This window comes from Mus caroli, chromosome 12 (assembly GCF_900094665.2).
Source record: "Mus caroli chromosome 12, CAROLI_EIJ_v1.1, whole genome shotgun sequence".
Lineage (NCBI taxonomy): Eukaryota > Metazoa > Chordata > Mammalia > Rodentia > Muridae > Mus > Mus caroli.
Window position 1 is genome coordinate 67,080,435 of NC_034581.1, and position 18,819 is coordinate 67,099,253.

Consider the following 18,819-nt stretch of genomic DNA (forward strand, 5'->3'; position numbering starts at 1 on the left):
TCTTCTGAAATCCACTCTGGAGAAGTAGCTCTGAAATGATAACTAAAAGATGTGAAAATGACTTTCTCCTTTTTTCTCATGTTCACCTCTTAATTCTTTGCTATGGGATAGTTCCTCAGTACTGGCTTCCAGGATGATAGCTTAATCTGCTGCTATATTCATTTGGCTTCTTAATATTTATTAAATATTTTATTTTCGTATTTGTTTTTACATTATAGTATTTACTCTATTCTTTTCTATAATGTCTTGTTATAGATTCTGTATTCTCCTAGATTTAAAAAATATTCACTGGTTAATTATTTTCTGTTCTTCTAGGGTTAGCTCTGTTTGCTCATGTAGCTCTTAGTCACTCACACATTCAAAGTTCTTGCTATAATCACATGTGAATCCAGGACCTACCAGGAGTAGTCTCCTCTTCTGTTTATTTACTCTAAAATCACATTTCTCTGGGTCTATTCTTAAAACATTTCACCTGCATGTGTTTTTCCTAAAAACCACAGTTCTGCTCTTACATTCCACACATCAATGCCTCCTGCTTTATGTCTGATAATTTCTTAACCCTTGTTTCTGTTCTATGCCCTAAAATAGTTTAAATGTATTCCTTGCCAGTTTTAAGAAATCTTCATAGGTGAGAACAGACACATGCATGCCTAGCTCACAGTCTTAATCTATGCTTATAGATTGACTAAAGTAATTTTATTATTCTAGATATTATTGTATAACTGCAAAACTCAATTGTTTTCTATACAACCTATTTGGTTTTATGTAACAATCAACTAATTTTCAACATTTGAAATATTTTTAGGTCAAAGTTCACTCTTTATTTTCTACATCAAACAACGTTATTCTAGAAGAAGGCAAAAAGTATTCTGAAGGATTAGTATTCTCACAGGATTTGAAATTTGATGATGAAGTTCTGAAGATGGAGCCCAGGATTAAGCCCCGCCCAAAACTCATTAGTTTGGACGAGAAAACTATAATTTCCCTTGCTAAGACTAATATTTACAGCCATATTGTGGTGAGTATTATAAGAAAAAATTTGGAAGGCAATCCTGAATTTGGAATTTGAATCTAGTAGGTGGAGTCTAAAGTTGTTACCCAATGTTGTTTGGAATCATATAATTTGATCGCAAAGTCTCTAGTCCTCTTGTTCTATGAAGACTGGGCCAGTGTTCTATAGTAGTAATCAATAAAGTACTTAAATTAAATTTTCTTAAATTACTTCTTTGTTGCTTTATTTAACCCAAATATGTAAAATATTTCAGCATGCAGTCTTAATTTTGAAGTGTATTTTCTACCAATATCATGTATTAATTCAGTCTAGCATTGTGTTGGGAGTTCAGTAGCTCCTTGAAGTGAAGTGGCTTTCCAGTAAGCAAGGGATTTTATTCTGAATGATAAGTAATCTCTCTTTAAATGATTTAGGTAAAAGCAAAAAGTTTGAATCAGTTTCTAGGATTAAGCAACGAGTATATGGCAGGTTTATCTTTACAGATGTATCAGCAGAATGTGAGTTACCGATTAAAGTGATATCGTACACTAAATCAACTCTACGTGAAATAGTAACCTATCTGCATTTCTGACTCTGAGACTTATCATGTTCAAATGCGTTGCTACCATGATTTCCAGACTACCATCACCTCTGACCTACTGTACTGTCATAGCTTCCTAACCAGGACTTCTGGACTCTGCAGTAGCAATTCTGAAAACTCCAGAAAGGGTGCACTTTGTAGCCTGCTCCAGAAACTGTAGCACATTTACAAGGAACAGAATCTTACTTCTCAAAACCCTAACTTGAGTATCTTGTAGGAGAACTTAGTGGCAGTCAGGCTGGCAGTGTGAAGATCCAGCAAGAGCTCTTGCAGTGGACCACAGAGGAGTTAGTCAGTTCGAGGCACTAGTGTGAATGAAGGATTGCACAGCTGGCATGGGAAATATTTCTAGAACCAAATATATATGGAAAGAAGGAAAGGGATGTTCAACAAAATAATGAATCTCTTCAGCCACAGTCTTAAGGAGAAGATGATGAGTTCCATTTCAGATCTATTAAATATGATGCATTTGTACAGTCTACCAGTGAATTTTGGAATAGTGTGCACAACCTAGCCTTTCATGGCAGTTTCAGCCAATTTTGAATACAGTTAGAAACTTAGTTGGTTCTCCTTGTGAGGAGCCCAGTTGCATCCACACCAATAAGATGATTGTAGTGTGTGACTATGGTTGACAGTAGATAGCTGAAATCATTCCACAATGCCACTTGTGAGGACTGTCATCGGCTAGGTGTACTATTTTCTTGTACCATTATTTACTTCATATCTACCCACAGATACATCTTGTCTTTCACTTGATACAATTCAAAACAGTGAGCTTTGCAGTCAGAGAACCACGTAGGCATCATAAGCAGTTCTAAATACAAAACTGAAATGATGTTTGTTTTGTGTGTCTGAGGATGAGGTGAACAGGAACATCAGGGCTGGTGTGAAATGTAGGCGTGACCTTAGATGCCCACTCACCTTCCTCTTTGACATTCTGTCGCCACCGCTCCCCCCCCCCCCCGTTTCAAGACCCTCAGATATTCTTCCTTGGTCCAATGGCTCAGTCAAGGGGCACATGTTCACCTCTTTCCCATGTGGGTTTCTGCCTCTGTTGTTTGCTGGCTAACCAGAGAAGCAGATCCTCCCCAGTAAACACCCTAACCAATGTATTTATTCACTAAATAAGAATTTATTGCTAATTATTAACAAATTTAGACCAAATAGGAAGTTATATTAATCACATACCAAGCCCAGCTATGTTACTGCAAACTATTATTAACTTTCAACATCTCATAGCATATTTGTTTACTGTATTAGCATTCTCTGAATGTTATTCATAACAATCATGTTCTCATTTTTGCATTATTGTAGATGATTTAATTATTCTACTCTTGATCTTAGCCAAAAAGCTAAGAAGCATTGATAATTTTTCTAAATATGTTAGCTACTAACACCTAGACTATGTCACAAAAAGCAATGAATGTATTTTGTTTTTCAATTCATATTTTATTTCGCTTCCAGAATCTGAATCTACACGGGAATAGCTTGAGTAAACTGAGAGATCTTGCCAAGCTCACTGGGCTTCGAAAGCTGAACATTAGCTTCAATGAATTCACTTGCTTAGATGATGTGTACCACTTGGTAAGAGCTGCTCTTTTGAAATGTAAATGCCAAGTCAAAAGCACAGAAGCAGGATGGCAGCCTGGGCCTTGGGGGAAAGAGAGGAAATGTTGGTCAAAGGAAAGAAATGTTCAACTATGAGATGGTGTTCTGGGGGTCTCATGTACAGCACAGAGTAGTCACTTTGTCAGTTAGAAGGCCTTATTATCTATTTTATTATTTACTATAAAACAACATTAAGATGCATTAAAATAAGCAGTGCAAATGTATGAGTTGGGGCACTCTTAAGAGAGTGTGCTTACAAGGCAGCCCATGCAGAAAGAGGAGACTTTGCTACTGAGAGCCAAAGCCCCTTGTGCAGCCTCCTCTGCCCTTCCCCCAGATCCTCTCCCTGCACTCTCCCCTGGCCATGCTCTCAGTCAAGTGCACACACTAACATAGTCGCTTGGCTTTGCCATTTTAAGAAAGGTGCACTTTATTGCTAGCAGCAATCATGGGCCTATACCAGGAGGCCTACTAGCTTTAGAAAACCTTGCATCTCTTAAAAAGAAAAAGAAAAGAAAATTATAGAATAAAATTAAATTTCTGTCGCTAAGGATATAATCTGTAATTGAAGCCATTTCAACAATGTAACTAGGTATTAGGCATAAAGACATGTATTTTTGTGGATAATTGCAAGTTGTCTTGCAAGTCTCTGTTTGCCTGCCCTCTTGTGCAAACAAGCCCCTGCAGCTCTGTGTTCAGAGAGATGAGGAAACCTGTGCTATAGTCTCTGTAGTCTCTAAGGATTGGCTTTGTGTGTGTGTGTTTGACAGTGCTCCTCCATTGTCAAAGCCATAATCTAATTGCATAACTCATCTAGAATCCTTGTGTTCCTCCAAGTTTACAAGAGCCAAGCCTGACCTGAGAATTGCTGCCATGACCCAGTGTGTTACCCTTAGGGCAGTGGGATTCTTGTGTGGGTTTTCTGTATATGTTATAAGAAAACATGTGACATATTTAAAGAAGTGGGGGAAAGCACTAGGTATGCACAAACCCTGAGTTAGCATTGTGCCTGTTTGTATGTACCACAGTACAACCTTGAGTATTTGGACGCCAGCCACAACCATGTGATAACCCTAGAGGGATTCCGAGGCCTGATGAAACTGAAGCATTTAGACTTGAGCTGGAACCAGCTGAAGAAGACTGGGGAAGAGATCAATGTGCTGTGCAAACACACCACCAGCCTTCTCACCCTTGACATTCAGCACAACCCCTGGCAGAAGGTATGCAGCAGACACCACTAGAGAAGCAGACACTCTAAGTGCAGAACCAGTCTCTGCCTCGCTGGTCAGTCCGAGCCAGAAAGAGGCAAACCACACCTGTTTCTTGTGCTTCCTTCAAAATCCTGGATAAGTGGGTTCAGAGTAGTGATCTAGTGACTCAAATGTCACTAGAAGAAAAGGCTGGGCTGATACCTTGTAACCTGTGACAGTCTGAATGCATTACTGCTCTAAGAATGATTAAAGTCATTGTCGTTTGCAAACTTCCAGAGAATTCATGTCAGTGTGCTAGAATGCTTTTATAATGACACACAGGAGCCAAAAATAATCTGATATAATAAGGGAAACACACTGTTAAGAAGGGAACAGCATTCTACAATGTGCCCTAAACTCTGGATAATAACATATAGGCTCACTTTGCAATTTCTATTATTTATTCTCTTAAAAATGTAGAAATCATGTCTCTTCATAAACCTAAATTATAAAATCATTTCCTTCTGTTATAGAAGGAAATTTGAATGTTATTTTTATTATTGTTCATGTTATACCTTTAAGGCTTATCTCCCAGTATTTTAAAGGAGCCCAAATTTATCATTTTAAGACTCTTCTTTCATTGCTTCTAAAATGTACATAGAGCCAGGCACTGCACTTGAGAGGCAGAAGCAGAAGAGTCATGAGTTCAAGGCCAGCATAGGTTCTATAGTAAGACCACATCTCAAGAATAAATAACTGACATTGTAAGATTATGTTTAGTATTTTAAAGAATGAGTAAATGACTGGCTCTATTAAGTGGGCCATATTACTAAATCTATAACACTGAATTTAAGCTAGGTAAAGCAATATTATTCTGTTCTGTTTGTTTTGTTGCCAAAGCAGATTTTTCTAATGGTCACCCTCTCCCTGTCAAGTTGGACTTGAATGTCAGGAGATCCATGCTGAGTCCAGGATGGAGCTCCCTGGCTTACTGCCCACTCAACAAGCATGAGTCTCCCCATGGCCCCCATCATCCTTTCACCAGACACTTTCCAAGAGCAGTGGGCTTGCATCCTGAAAATGGAACAGATTTATCCTTACATAACTTAATTCCAACTATTATTTAAAGAATTACCTTAAGTCCTCAGTTTTAGAAGCTGAGTAGTTTTCAGTGAGAGATAGACAGCTTTCAGTTATGTGGAAAAGAAGGAAGTGTTACTTTACTGTGCCATAATGCATGTGATGTCTAATGAAAATTAACTTTCTGATATTTTTTCCCAAGCCAGCCACATTGAGGCTGAGTGTTATTGGCAGACTAAAGACTCTTACACACTTAGACGGCCTCGTCATCTCTGAAGAAGAAACCAGAGCAGCTCTGAAGTTCATTAGTGGAACAAAGATTACTCAGGTTGGCATCAGTAGGTTACTGTTCCTGAGTTAGGTGCACATACAAATGATACTTTTCTGGTTTATTTTCTTTTATTAAGCTTGATAGTCTCTCCTAGCATATTAATAAAAATCAACATATACCGATGTTACCACTTGACAATTTTCCTATACCAATGTGCCTCCCATACCCTACCCCCCATAAACGAGAATGGGCTTTATGAACGATCTTGGAACAGGCCCAAATGCCAGCCCCTCCCCCTAATATCTCTAGGGTAATTACTTTCTAATCCCATGAACTTCCTGAGTCCTTTCTAGAGGCTGCATGGAGATAAATAGTATTTGTGTATGCAGTAACCTTAGGAGGCTTTGAGAGAGCATTTAGTACACTATGTAGTATCAGTATTATGTCTAACCTGTTAGCCTGCAGGGACAGAAATGCCTGCGTTATACACATAGGGAATCCTGCACTTTGGGTGTTGGGGGTGTAGATTATTACAAGCACTGTATCGGCTTGGGTTGGCCCTGGTTTTGATCCCCAACATTCATCTCTATCTCAATCTAATTTCTTTCTATTTTTTTCCTTTATTCTCCTGTCTTACATCTGACAGCAGCTTCCCCCCCCTCCTTCCTCCAGTTCCCCTAACCCCAGCTCCCCTCAGCCCCAGATCCTAGGATACTTGAATGTTCCTCAGACAACATAACAGTTGGTTCTGGATCAAATCAAAATGAAGGGAAGAACACTTTTTTGTTTTGATAAAAATATAATTAATGTATTGAGAAAGACTTAGAGATTTTCCCCAATAGAAATCAAAAACTACTAAAAGTTTTAAGACACTTAGCATCTCAGAACAAAGACCCAGCAGAGGCCCAGACCTCTGGGAAAGCTTGATAGACAATGGAGCCACCTTTGCAGTCCGAAGCAGCTACTCAGTACAAAGCGCTGGGGCCAATGCGTTAAAACTTCACTGCAGTGAAATGGACAGATGGCTCAGTGGTTAAGAGTACAGACTGCTCCTCCACAGGATCTGGGTTCAAGTCTCAGCACCAACATGGCAGCTCACAAATGTCTGTAACTCCAGTTCAGCACCCCAACACACACACACACACACACACACACACACACACACACGTATGCAAGAAAAACACCAATGCACATAAAAAGAAATAAATCTTTAAAAAAAAAAAGCTTCACTGCAAAAGACAAAAACCAAGAAGGTTTTAAGACAAAATATCCATGTGATTTATCCTTGTGACTATGGATTTAGCAATTCTTCATAAGGAATGAGACCACAGGCATATCATGAAAGCTAGGGTTTGTCCATATAAAATTGGCGCAGCCTTTCCTTCAAGGATACTATAAGGAAAGAAAAGGGAAAGGTAAGTAGCATGCCAGGGAAGAAAATCTACAACACAAATGTCAAACTATAGTCTCTCTAAATATCCCAGATGTGTACAGAAAAAGACAACGGAGGGAAAACGAAACAAAACAAAACAAAACAAAACAAAACAAAACAAAACAAAACAAAACAAAACATGGAAGGAATTTGAAAAGCATTTCACTGAAAAGGATTTTGGAATAGCCAACTAATTTAGAAAACAATGCTTTATCATATTAACATTCAAAAAACAAAGGTCCAAACACAATAATCTGCCAATTAATACAGAGTGACAAAAAGTTTAAGTTACAGCCAGAACATAAAACAGTAATTATAATTATTACAATTGCTTTGGAAATTTCATTTGACTTCCTACCTCTCTCTTCACTCCCTCCTCCTCCCTTCCCTGACCTAACAAACTCCTATAAATTTATATTCTTTGAAGAAACCCTGTGTATACACAGGAGCCATGCACACAGGCGCAAGGTTTTCCACAGTGGCATTGTTCAATAGCCTTGGACTCAACAACAGTATTCATGCTCAGCACAGTCATTACGAGGATACTGTACAAGGCTTAGGGATGTAGCTCAGTTAATACCCAAGTGTTTGTGTATCATGCAAAAGACCTTGGGTTCAGTTCTCAGCACCCCACAAACCAGGCATGGTGTGCACGTCTGTATCACCAGCACTTGGGAGGTGACGGCAATTAACTCAGAAGTTTGTCATCCTAAATTCCATAGAAAGTTCAAGGACAGTCTGTGCTACATGAGACCCTGTCTAGAAAAGGGAAGGAGGCGGGAGAGAGAAAATGTCACACAGAGGGAATGTGTACACCACTGGCTACAAATGAACTCCGGCTCAGGGCTGCAGCATAGATGAATTTTAGTGTTGAGAAGGAGCAAGTAACTGCAATACATAGTTTGGTTTCCAAAAAGTTCAAACAACGTCGAGCTTAATGATGCATTGTGTATGAGCAGAAGCAGGACTAGAGAGAAGAAAGGAGTGGATGGTAGACAGACATGTAAGAGGGATCCCATCTAAGGGGAGGGTGGGAAGACGCTCGGGATGGGACCATAGGAGCTTGTAGGACTGTTCTAGATCATAGGTGGTCTCATGGGAGCATTAGATGGATGTTTAGAGTATAAGCATCCTTGAAATTATGTGTAGGAAAACAAGACAAACTGAAAATTAAAATTTAGCTGGATATGGAGGATATTTTAAGAGAAAGAAAATGTTTGAAAATCATTTATTGGGCTATTCATCTTCCATGGGAAGCACGCCTTCTTAGCTGTGTATAAATAAACATCGTTATGCTATTCCTTTTATTCATCCTATTTTTTAATTGTATTTTATTAGCTAACTCTCTTACAGCATTCCAGTTCTAAGGAGGAAAGGCCTCGGATGCTAAGTACATGGCCCTCTGCCAAAATCCTGACCCAGATTTCCAAGCTGGGACCCCACTTTCACCTGACCGGGAACTGGTACTCAAAGGTAATGACGCGTTCATTACAACTGACATCAGCTTATATTGACCTCTCTAGTCAACACTGGTGTGAGCCCTGAAGAGGACACAGATAGACAAGGAACAGAAACACGGAGAGAGAAAATGGAAAAGGAAGACTTAAGATGTCCTTTCCCGGCAAACGCCAAGTGTACCATACAGTGTTTCTAACTGTAGTCATAATAATATACTCTAGCCCCTCGGCACTCATTGTTCCTGAGAAGTTAAAACTTCGTGCCCTTTGACCCTGTTTCCCTGCCCTCCCATCTCCATCCCCAGAAACTACCAGTCTTCCCTCTGCCTCTGTGAGCTTAGCTGCTTAGATTCCATATCTAATTGAAATCACAATGTTTAATTTATGATGCATGGCTATCAAATAATATACTCTAAATAGCAGTCATCTTAAATGGTAAATTATGCTTCAATAAAGTTGGGAAAACATACAAGGCAATTTATCATTTTTAAAGTAATGTACCATTTTCTTTTTTAAAAAACATGAAATGATAAGACAAAGTTCTAGATGTTCTAGAAAGATGTTACAGGGACTAGTCTTCAACTATAGTTATTTTGGAATTGGAGATTTAGAATAAAGGTCTATATGTTGGAGATGTAGAATAAAGGATACAAACTGAAGGGTAAACTTTATACTAAGTTTAGCCAACTCTGCTGAGAGCCAGAGATCAAGCCAGCACCCTGATGGCAAGGGAGTAGAAATTTTTGCAAAAGAATCTGGGAATTATCCAGGCCTCAGCCAGGAACAGGTCACAGCCCCAACAGCTTCTTGCTTTATAAGGTCACCTGACCACATCAGAGTCCTTTCAAGTGCAGGCTTGAAAGATACCAACAAAGCTAATAGAACCCTCGAAAATGGGCAATAGTGGTGACATTTTTCTTGCATAATAGGTTGTTACTGGGCTGCAGTGCAGGCTCAATAGTACCAAGTCGTGCAATCAGTGATGCTTTAAAGTTGTTCCAAGTGGGGCTGAGATGGCCAGATTTTTATATCCACCACTAACAATGAGACAGGCTAGCGATGAGTGTTCCCTGAAGCAGAGTGGCTCTGCAGCTGAGGCTGTCCCCAAAGGGATAGACAGCTTTTTACCAGGAGTTGTCCCCGTAATTGCAGTGACACCCAACTGGCCCACCATTGTGCCCACAGCATCACAAACGCCCCTGTTAGAGTCTTGTCACACTTTAACTTTGTTGTAATCTAAGACTTTTTCATATCATTAGTTCCTGAAGGAAGTCTAGCATTTGCGTATCACATTTGATTGTTTTGTTAGCTTTTTAAATCTAATAATTTTGAATTTGTTTGCAAGATTCAGAAGTAACATGTAATATAAATTATTGTATAGATAACTGCCTTAAATTTAGATGGACAACATCTCTTTGAAATCACAAATCTAGAAAAATTGGAGAATTTGAAATGGGCATCGTTCAGCAATAATAACCTCTCCAAAATGGAAGGCCTTGAGTCCTGTGTCAACCTGGAGGAGCTCACATTAGACGGCAACTGCATCTCAAAGATAGAAGGTAAGATGCCATAGCTCCCATGGCTCAAGCAACCAAAGGGGAAGATGTCCAGAGAAGCCCTGGGAGGGAGCCTTCTGCATACCTATGGACCAGACTGATGATGCACTGCTAAGCACAGTGAGCCCCAGCAGCTGTCAACCCCGCAGGCCTCTCTCCTTTCTCATGCGGGGGATTACCATCAATCACTGTACCCAGTGTGTAGTAATGTAGAAATGAGATCGTCATTAGCATTTGTAGCACTGAAGAAGTGTATGGGTGAGGCTTTCTTTGGGAAAGAGCCAACAATCTGCTTCATTTTGCAAGATACGGAATTAAAGTGATATTTAGAAATGTGAAGACCTTAACAGAAGTGAAAATTATACTCACTGGAAATTAGAAAATAAAAAAAAAATCTAATTTTGTTGAATATAGGCTTTTTATAGTAGGATCTGATTTTTTTTTTTTAAATTTCCTCAGTTTCTGTTGTTATATCTCCCTATTCATTTCTGATTTTGTTAATTTGGATACTGTCTCTGTGTCCTCTGGTTAGTCTGGCTAAAGGTTTCTCTGTCTTGTTGATTTTCTCAAAGAACCAGCTCCTGGTTTTGTTGATTCTTTGTATAGTTCTTTTTGTTTCTGCTTGGTTGATTTCAGCCCTGAGTTTGATTATTTCGTGCCATCTACTCTTCTTGGGTGAATTTGCTTTCTTTTGTTCTAGAGCTTTCAGGTGTGCTGTCAAGCTGCTAGTGTAAGCTCTCTCCTGTTTCTCTTTGGAGGCACTCAGAGCTATGAGTTTTCCTCTTAGCACTGCTTTCATTGTGTCCCATAAGTTTGGTTATGTTGTACCTTCTTTTTCATTAAATTCTAAAGTTTTTAACTTCTTTCTTTATTTCTTCCTTGACCATGTTATCGTTGAGTGGGGTGTTGTTCAGCTTCCATGTGTATGTGAGCTTTCTGTTGTTTTTGTTGCTGTTGAAGACCAGTCTTACTCCATAGTGATCTGATAGAGTGCATGGGATTATTTCAGACTTCTGTTGAGGCCAGTTTTGTGACCAATTATATGGTCAATTTTGGAGAAGGTACCATGAGATCCTGAGAAGAAGGTATATTCTACTACAAAAGCCTATTTCAACAAAACTGGAAAATCTGGGTGAAATGGACAATTTTCTATACAGATACCAAATACCAAAGTTAAATCAGGATCAGATAAACCATCTAAACAGTTTCATAACGCCTAAAGAAATAGAAGCAGCCATTAAAAGTCTCCCAACCCCCGCCCCCCAAAATTAATTAATTAAAATAAATAAATAAAAGCCCAGGACGAATTCCATTCAAAGAAGACCTAATACCAGTACTCTTCAAACTATTCCACAAAATAGAAACAGAAGGAACACTGCCCAATTCATTCTAGGAAGCCACAGCTACACTGTGTATTCTCCCTTGGAGATGGAATGGTTTCTGTCTAATCAGGAACTTGTCACAATTTCCTTTCATAGAGGATTTCCTAAGAGACTTTTTTCTACTTCTATCATGTTTAATGTTCCAAATAGATTTTAAAAACTGGTTGAGTGCATATTACTTCTAGCTTCAGATGTTACCATGTATGTTTAAGAGGCATTTATAACTACTATAAATTATTTTGATGACTTAAAAATGTCAATACTGAGGTGTATATTTTTAAAAAATTTTTATTAGTTTAATTTTTAAAAAAGTACAATGTTCATCATTTTATAAAATTTTGCCCTTAACAAATGGTAAAATTTTATGTATACCAAAAAAATTAATAATAATAAAGGAAAGGAAAGGAAAATGAAAAACTCCTGTAGACATCTTCTATGCCTCCTCTTCCAAACCAACTAATCTTCCTAACTAAGGTCTCAGTCATAGCGGCACGGGTGCGTTGACTGTTTAAAGTCTGTATCAGAACATTGATTCTGTGCCAGAGAATGAAGTGAGGTCCCCTCCCCTCGGCAGCTATCCTAGATTCTTCAGATAGCATGGGGTTCTGCTCACTGCATCTAAAAGCGCAGCCTTTACACAGCAATGCTCTGAAACACACTAAATTACATATACTCTCCAGCTGTCCTGGATTCTATCCCGACCCTTACTTGGTGCCTTTAATGGAACGAAATTGAAAGAAACCTTCTCTAGCCTGTCTCATAGTCTCCCTTCCTAGAAACAATTGTACTTAATTCTGTAGCCTCTTCGAGGTGGGCTTTCACACGGCCCTGTTAAGGATGAGGAAATGGAGCGGTTGTATCACTTACCTGTGGCTCTGGGTCACACATTTGATGATAACTAACTCCAAAGTTCTTTGATCCAGCTGTGTGGTGACTCAGTATCCCTGGCACTCAGCTGTCTGAGGCAGCTTTAAAAAGAAAAAGACAAATGTCCCTTCTTTCACCTGCTCTCTCATGCCTGAACGCTTCCCCACTGTAAACAAACATTAGGGCTAGATTCTGATGGGAATAGCCAGCTTTTGAACTTCATTCTAAAAACAATTTTAGACATATATTGTGACAAATGGGGGAAAATGGTTGGCATTACTATGGCTGATTCCATAATTTCCAGTGTGGTATACTCTGGTTTCTAATCTTTAGTGTTTTAAAGTGAGATCTAGTAGCTATTATATTTTTATTTTTATTTTTGAAGGAGAAATTGTTACCTATAAAATGCCTTTCTTTAACACCTAAGAAAAAAATGAACCTACTTAGAAATCCAAAATCAAAATTTGACGCATGAGTGGAACTTGCTCCACATGACTCTGTCCTTCTGAAACACACACACAAAATGACTTGCACATGGAGCATTGGTACCGTGGCTAGCTTATTCTGTTTGAAACTAACCTGCCGTTTGGTCTGAGTCTCTCCTTGGCTTTTCTGATTTTCTAGGCATCACCAGGCTGACTAAATTAAGCCGCCTCAGCATAAACAACAACCTTCTCACCGGCCTGGAGAAGCACACGTTTGATAATCTGCTTCACCTTCACTCCCTCTCTCTGGAGAACAACAGGATCACATCTCTGAGCGCGTTACAAAAGACCTTCACTCTGATCGAGTTGTACATAAGCAACAACTACATAGCTGTGAACCAGGAGATCTACAACTTAAAGGTGACCGCCTGGGCTGTGGTGTTCTGCGTGCAATAGCATTTACTGTGTTTGCTATGGGAGCCTTGCTCACTGCACAGAGTGTGTTGAAACTATAAGGAAGAAAATCAAATAACAAGGTTTATTGAAGTATATTTGCATTCAAATGTACAAATGACAGCCATCAGATACAAGTATGAGAAAACTTTTTGTCAGCATACTTAATGGTGCAAAGTAATTTGTTTCATTATGACATTTTCACCGCACATACAGTTGCTTTGATCATATCCCTACCCCTTTACTGCTCCAGCCTCCTGTTCCTCCTCCTCCTCCTCTTCCCACCCACCATATTCCCCTTCTACCATCATGCCTTTCTCTCTACTAGTTCAGTGTATGGGTGAAATTCTCTCCACTAGCTCCAATTCTGAGCGAAGGCACATAGTATTTGTTTTTCCCGAGACTACCTTATTTTCCACGAACACTCAAATTCTATGATATAATTATATATATATGATATCATTGAAATATTAAAATTCAAGGTTGTCTAACCTCTGGAAAAATAACTTGATGGGGTATGATTTGCATATGTACATAAATTGAATGTATTCTCATTGTCTAGGGTTTATGCAACTTGGTCATTCTAGACATGTATGGAAACATTATTATATGGAACCAAGAAAACTACCGGTTCTTTGTAATATTTCATCTTCCAGAACTGAAAGCCTTGGATGGAGTCTCAATTGTAAGTTGTTTTTATGAATCATAACATTTGATCCACAGTGCATATATTTGTATAATCCAGGTCATAAGCATCTTGAATATTGATTTTTCTCTAGTATTATACTGAACCCCACCATGCTTATTAAAATCTACTTCTCCAAAGCTCTTTTTTGTTCTGGATTTTACAACTCTTTTACCTAGCCAATTCTTAATGGTCTTAACTTGAGGCAGAGAGGGAAGATGGTGTTTACCTTTTCATACAAGGAGGAGGTGGATTTGGTGCCTCCAGCCTGAGGAGTGAGCTCAGCAGGTCAGGAGCCCATAGCACAAGGCACTGAGCTTTGCATCCGATCCCTAGATCCTATGTGAGACCGGAAGCAGAAACAAAAGAATCCTCAGAGGCTTTGGGCAGGTAGCCTGCTATACTTAGCTCTGAACAACAAGATAAAAAGGCAAGACCAGTGCCTAAGATCATCCCCTGACCTCCATATACACACACCTGTACCACAGACACTCAAAACAAAACAGAGCCTTTTCAGTGAAGAGCGGCAACTGGAGGCGAAACTTAGTGCTGAGTCATTTCCTGGTGTGTGAAGGTCTGGGTTGAATCTCTAATAAACGCTGCTGCAGCCGACAAGACACAATTCCATGAGGCAGAGTAGAAGTCCACACCAGAGCCCTGTCATCCTCTTAGGCTTCAGAACCGTTTCTAAGTTCCTGGGGAAATACAGTGTTGGCAATTATGGAAGATATTTGAACCCACAAAGACAGTATAGCAAGATTACTTTTAAAATTGTAAATAGAAAACCCAAGGCGTTCATGAGGGACTCCCAGGCTCCGTGTAACAGGGTAAGTGCCCGAAAATCCTATGCAGGGTGAAGTTTCCCAGTGTAATATTATCTAGCTCTCATCAAATAAAAATGTACATCAAATTTTCTAGAAAATGGAAAGACAACTCCTGGTGGTTTAATACTCTGAGACACTCTGAAGAGATTACTAATCGCATGTTTTTCAATAAAACCTCCCATTCCGATAAATGCAAACTCTTCAGAAGTGTGCAGTATGCGCTCATTCAGTCACCAAGGGCGGAGTTCTTCTTCTTTTTTTATTAGATATTTTCTTTATTTACACTTCAAATGTTTCCCCCTTTCTTAGTTTCCCTTCCGAAAATCTCCTATCCCTTTCCCATTCCCCCTGTTCCCCAACCCGCCCACTCCTGCTTTCTGGCCCTGGCATTCCCCTATACTGGGAAATAGGACCTTCACAGGACCAAGGACCTCTCCTTGCATTGATGACTGACTAGGCCATCCTCTGCTACATATGCAGCTAGAGCCACAAGTCCCACCATGTGTTCTCTTTGATTGGCGGTTTAATCCCAGGGAACTCTGGAGGTACTGGTTAGTTCATATTGTTGTTCCTCCTATGGGGCTGCAAACCCCTTCAGCTCCTTGGGTACTTTCTCTAGCTCCTTCATTGGGGACCCTGTGTTCCATCCAATGGATGACTGTGAGCATCCACTTCTGTATTTGTCAGGCATTGGCAGAGCCTCACAGGAGACGGCTATATCAGGGTCCTGTCGGCAAAATCCTGTTGGCATCTGCAATAGTGTCTGGGCTTGGTGGTAAAGGTGGATTTTTATGCGCAGTCCTATATAACTAGTATTGCATGCATTCTAAATATGTTGGCACTCTTGTCCTTCTTGTTAACTGCCCTCATTTGAAAGGTGTCATGAGAAAATACATTTAGAAAATACATAAATATAGGGGGAAAGGTCTTATTCTGTTCACTAACTGTAAATATTATGTATTTCCTTTTTCATTTTAGCATCTCAAAAGCTCAGGGCCAATTTTATGATTCAATAATAGAAATTCTATAGGACATTACAATCTCTCTGTCTCTAACCCTAGTTTTTAATTTGTTCTAATTTATATTGTTCTTGTTGAGTTTGTTTGTCTGTCTGTTTGTTTGTTTTTGAGACAGGGTTTCTCCATGTGCTCTGTGTAACCCCCCTGGCTGTCCTAGAACTCCTTCTATAAACTAGGCTTACATCTAACTCAGAGATCTGCCTGCCTCTGCCTGCTGAATGCTGGAATTAAAGGTGTGTGACACCACTGCCTGGCTTAACTTACCTTGTCCTTAGTCTTGATCTTCTTCATTATTTATTATTTGTGCTTTTATTGTTTTCTTACATGTTTCCTGTAAGCTGCTCTAAGTTCTTTGTGGAATGAGGTATGTTACAAATCTGTGAATTAATAATGGGGTATGAAGACTAGGCTGAAGAATTAGACTTCAAATTAAAGAGAACAAGAATATGTTGAGTAGTTTTCAGAAGTGTAATTACATATCCAGAACTGTGTATTAAGAATTCTCATCTAATAGCAGTATTTTTGGCAGTAAAGAAGATAACAGCAAAGAAGATTACTAAAATACACCAGGAACAAATAATGAGAAACTGGACCAGAAGGAGGTGACTTTAAAAATAGCAGTGATGATGCATGCCTTTAATCCTAGCACTCAGCAAATCCTAGCAGAGGCAGGCAGATCTCTGTGAGTTTGAGGCCAGCCTAGTCTATATAGTAAGTTCCAAGACAGCCAGGGCTATATAGAGCAGCCCGTATCAAAAAACAAACAAACAAACAAAACAAATGAATAAATAAATAAAAGCAGAAAACTGAGACTTATGAAAAGCAATGGGGCCTCTTCAGTCACACCACCCAAACTATGCCTGTGCTCATCTGAGCTTGTAAGCTAAGCAGGGTTCGGCTGAGTTGGTATTGCACAGGAGAAATTCTGGGAGAAACTGACAGAATTTATCAGCCATACACAGCAAACATGAAAAGGCACCTACTGCTGGGGTCCAGGAATCCCCACACACACCACTCAGACCCTGGTCTCAGTTAAACAAGAATAGTTCACTGAACTCCCACACCAAGACTGATCTATCAGGGCATCAAGGGCACAGCCTAGACTCAGGAGCTAAGACTGAGACCTTGAATGTTTCTCAGGGCCAGTTTCTAAAGGCAAAAACTACAATGAGCTCATACATAGCTTCAGGGTGGCGCAAGCTATTTTGGCTAGCTAAACAAAATAGTTGTAACTGACCTTGAATTTGATTGGTCCTTAGGGGAGCCTGTGATTGTGGAATTGCCAAAATATATATATATATCTCAAAGCTGAGAACATAACAGGATATGTGGTCAGTCTGACCCTCCAGAAAGAATTTTCTATGTCAGCATTACAACAACAATATGAAATGTTGGCAGGCATGAAACAAAAATGACTACAGTTATGCTAGGGAATCAGGTGTTGATGTCCATAGAGTTTGCAACTACAATAAAAGTGTTAAGGAGGAACTTGGGCTTGCTACCTCTTTGGATTCTTGGCCTTCATAAACGAAACTCACTAGGAAGCTTAAGGTCAATTTTACTAATGTTTAAGAGGAAACAGCAGGGCAAGCAAGTTATAGATCTTGGCAGCCATTGGGAAAGGCATATGGAAGGAAGGAAGAGAGAAAGTCTTGCCTTGAGTTAGGTCAGCAGCCAGTCACATGGCAACAAGTAGGTACAAGACAAAGGAAGTAGCTTCAGATGGTTAAGAAGACCCATAGTGCTAGAGAGAACATGTTTAAGCTTTGGTTAGTAGAATCTCCCTGCCCCCCCCCCAAAAAAAAAGTGATAGAAAAGAAAAAGAGAAAGTTATACTGTTCTGGTAGCTAGACCTTATAAGATCAGCACAGTGATGGATCCATGAGTGACCACACTGGGGGAGATAGGCTGAAGAAAAAGCACATTATCTCACTAAGGGGGAAATTATCCCTCCCAGTGCTTCAGCACAGCTTTGAATGAATAAACCTTCCTGAGAGGTGAGGCCTTGAGAAGGTAATTGACAGGTTCTGGTGAATTAGCTCCCCCCCCCCCTTCATTCTTTTTCATTGGTATTTTATTTATTTACATTTCAAATGTCATCTCCTTTCCCGGTTTCTCCTCTGCAAACCCCTTATCTCATCCCCACCTCCTGCTTCTATGAGGGTGCTCACCCACCCACTCCCACCAGGAAACAATAGTATGTCAGGTCTCTACATTCAAGCCAGAGGCTGAGCCCATGCTTTTGACTAGGAGGAAATAGATTTCCCTTAATGAGCACCAGCAGATCCCTGATAGCTACAGTCACCAAGACCACTGTAGCAATAAACAGGCCCCAGTAAAATAGAAGAAAGACGACTTGCAGGGAGGAGACTTTCAGACGAATTACATCTCATGACACATTTGATTATCTGACTGGCAGTTGAAATCATAGAATAGATTTGGATATAGAAATTTAATCCACATTTTTTAAGAGTCAGAAACAGCTTGAAAAGATGCTGACAGTTAAACTAAAAGCATTTGTAAGGCTGCCTAAAAAAAAAAAAAGGAGAGTACAGAATGCAAGGAAGTCTGGGTAAGGCTTGGGGGTGAGGGGTTATCCCAGCACCCGGTTTCCTGAGAAAGACAGTGAAGTGGTATGGAATCAGCCATCAAGGCTAAAGATGCCTCTGTCTGTGAGTTATATGACCAAAAGCCACTGGCTTCTGGGTACTAACTCCTGTATAGCAGCAGGGAAAAAGAAACTTAATTACTTGGTTCTTTTCTGTTTGACTCAGATCCCTCACTGGCTAGGTGAGAGGCTTGGAGTTCCTTAACTCTTCGTGAGCCAGAAAGAAGAGGAAAGGAAAGGAAAGGAAAGGAAAGGAAAGGAAAGGAAAGGAAAGGAAAGGAAAGGAAAGGAAAGGAAAGGAAAGGAAAGGAAAAAGGAAAGGAAAAAGGAAAGGAAAAAGGAAAGGAAAAATGAAAGGAAAAAGGAAAGG

The 18,819-nt window shown here is 39.7% G+C and overlaps 1 protein-coding gene across 7 annotated transcripts in view; it reads left to right on the forward strand.

Annotated features, from left to right (window-relative positions):
- Lrrc9 (leucine rich repeat containing 9) overlaps nucleotides 1–18,819 on the forward strand; it is an 81,511-nt gene that overhangs the window by 39,712 nt on the left and 22,980 nt on the right. For all 7 annotated transcript variants that reach the window (XM_021179300.1, XM_021179302.1, XM_021179303.1 and 4 more), the window contains exons 16-23: nucleotides 806–1,018; nucleotides 3,057–3,176; nucleotides 4,229–4,420; nucleotides 5,673–5,798; nucleotides 8,512–8,646; nucleotides 10,012–10,189; nucleotides 13,060–13,280; nucleotides 13,876–13,998. In XM_021179300.1, coding sequence (XP_021034959.1) covers nucleotides 806–1,018; nucleotides 3,057–3,176; nucleotides 4,229–4,420; nucleotides 5,673–5,798; nucleotides 8,512–8,646; nucleotides 10,012–10,189; nucleotides 13,060–13,280; nucleotides 13,876–13,998 — 1,308 coding nt within the window. The remainder of the gene's footprint in view (nucleotides 1–805; nucleotides 1,019–3,056; nucleotides 3,177–4,228; nucleotides 4,421–5,672; nucleotides 5,799–8,511; nucleotides 8,647–10,011; nucleotides 10,190–13,059; nucleotides 13,281–13,875; nucleotides 13,999–18,819) is intronic.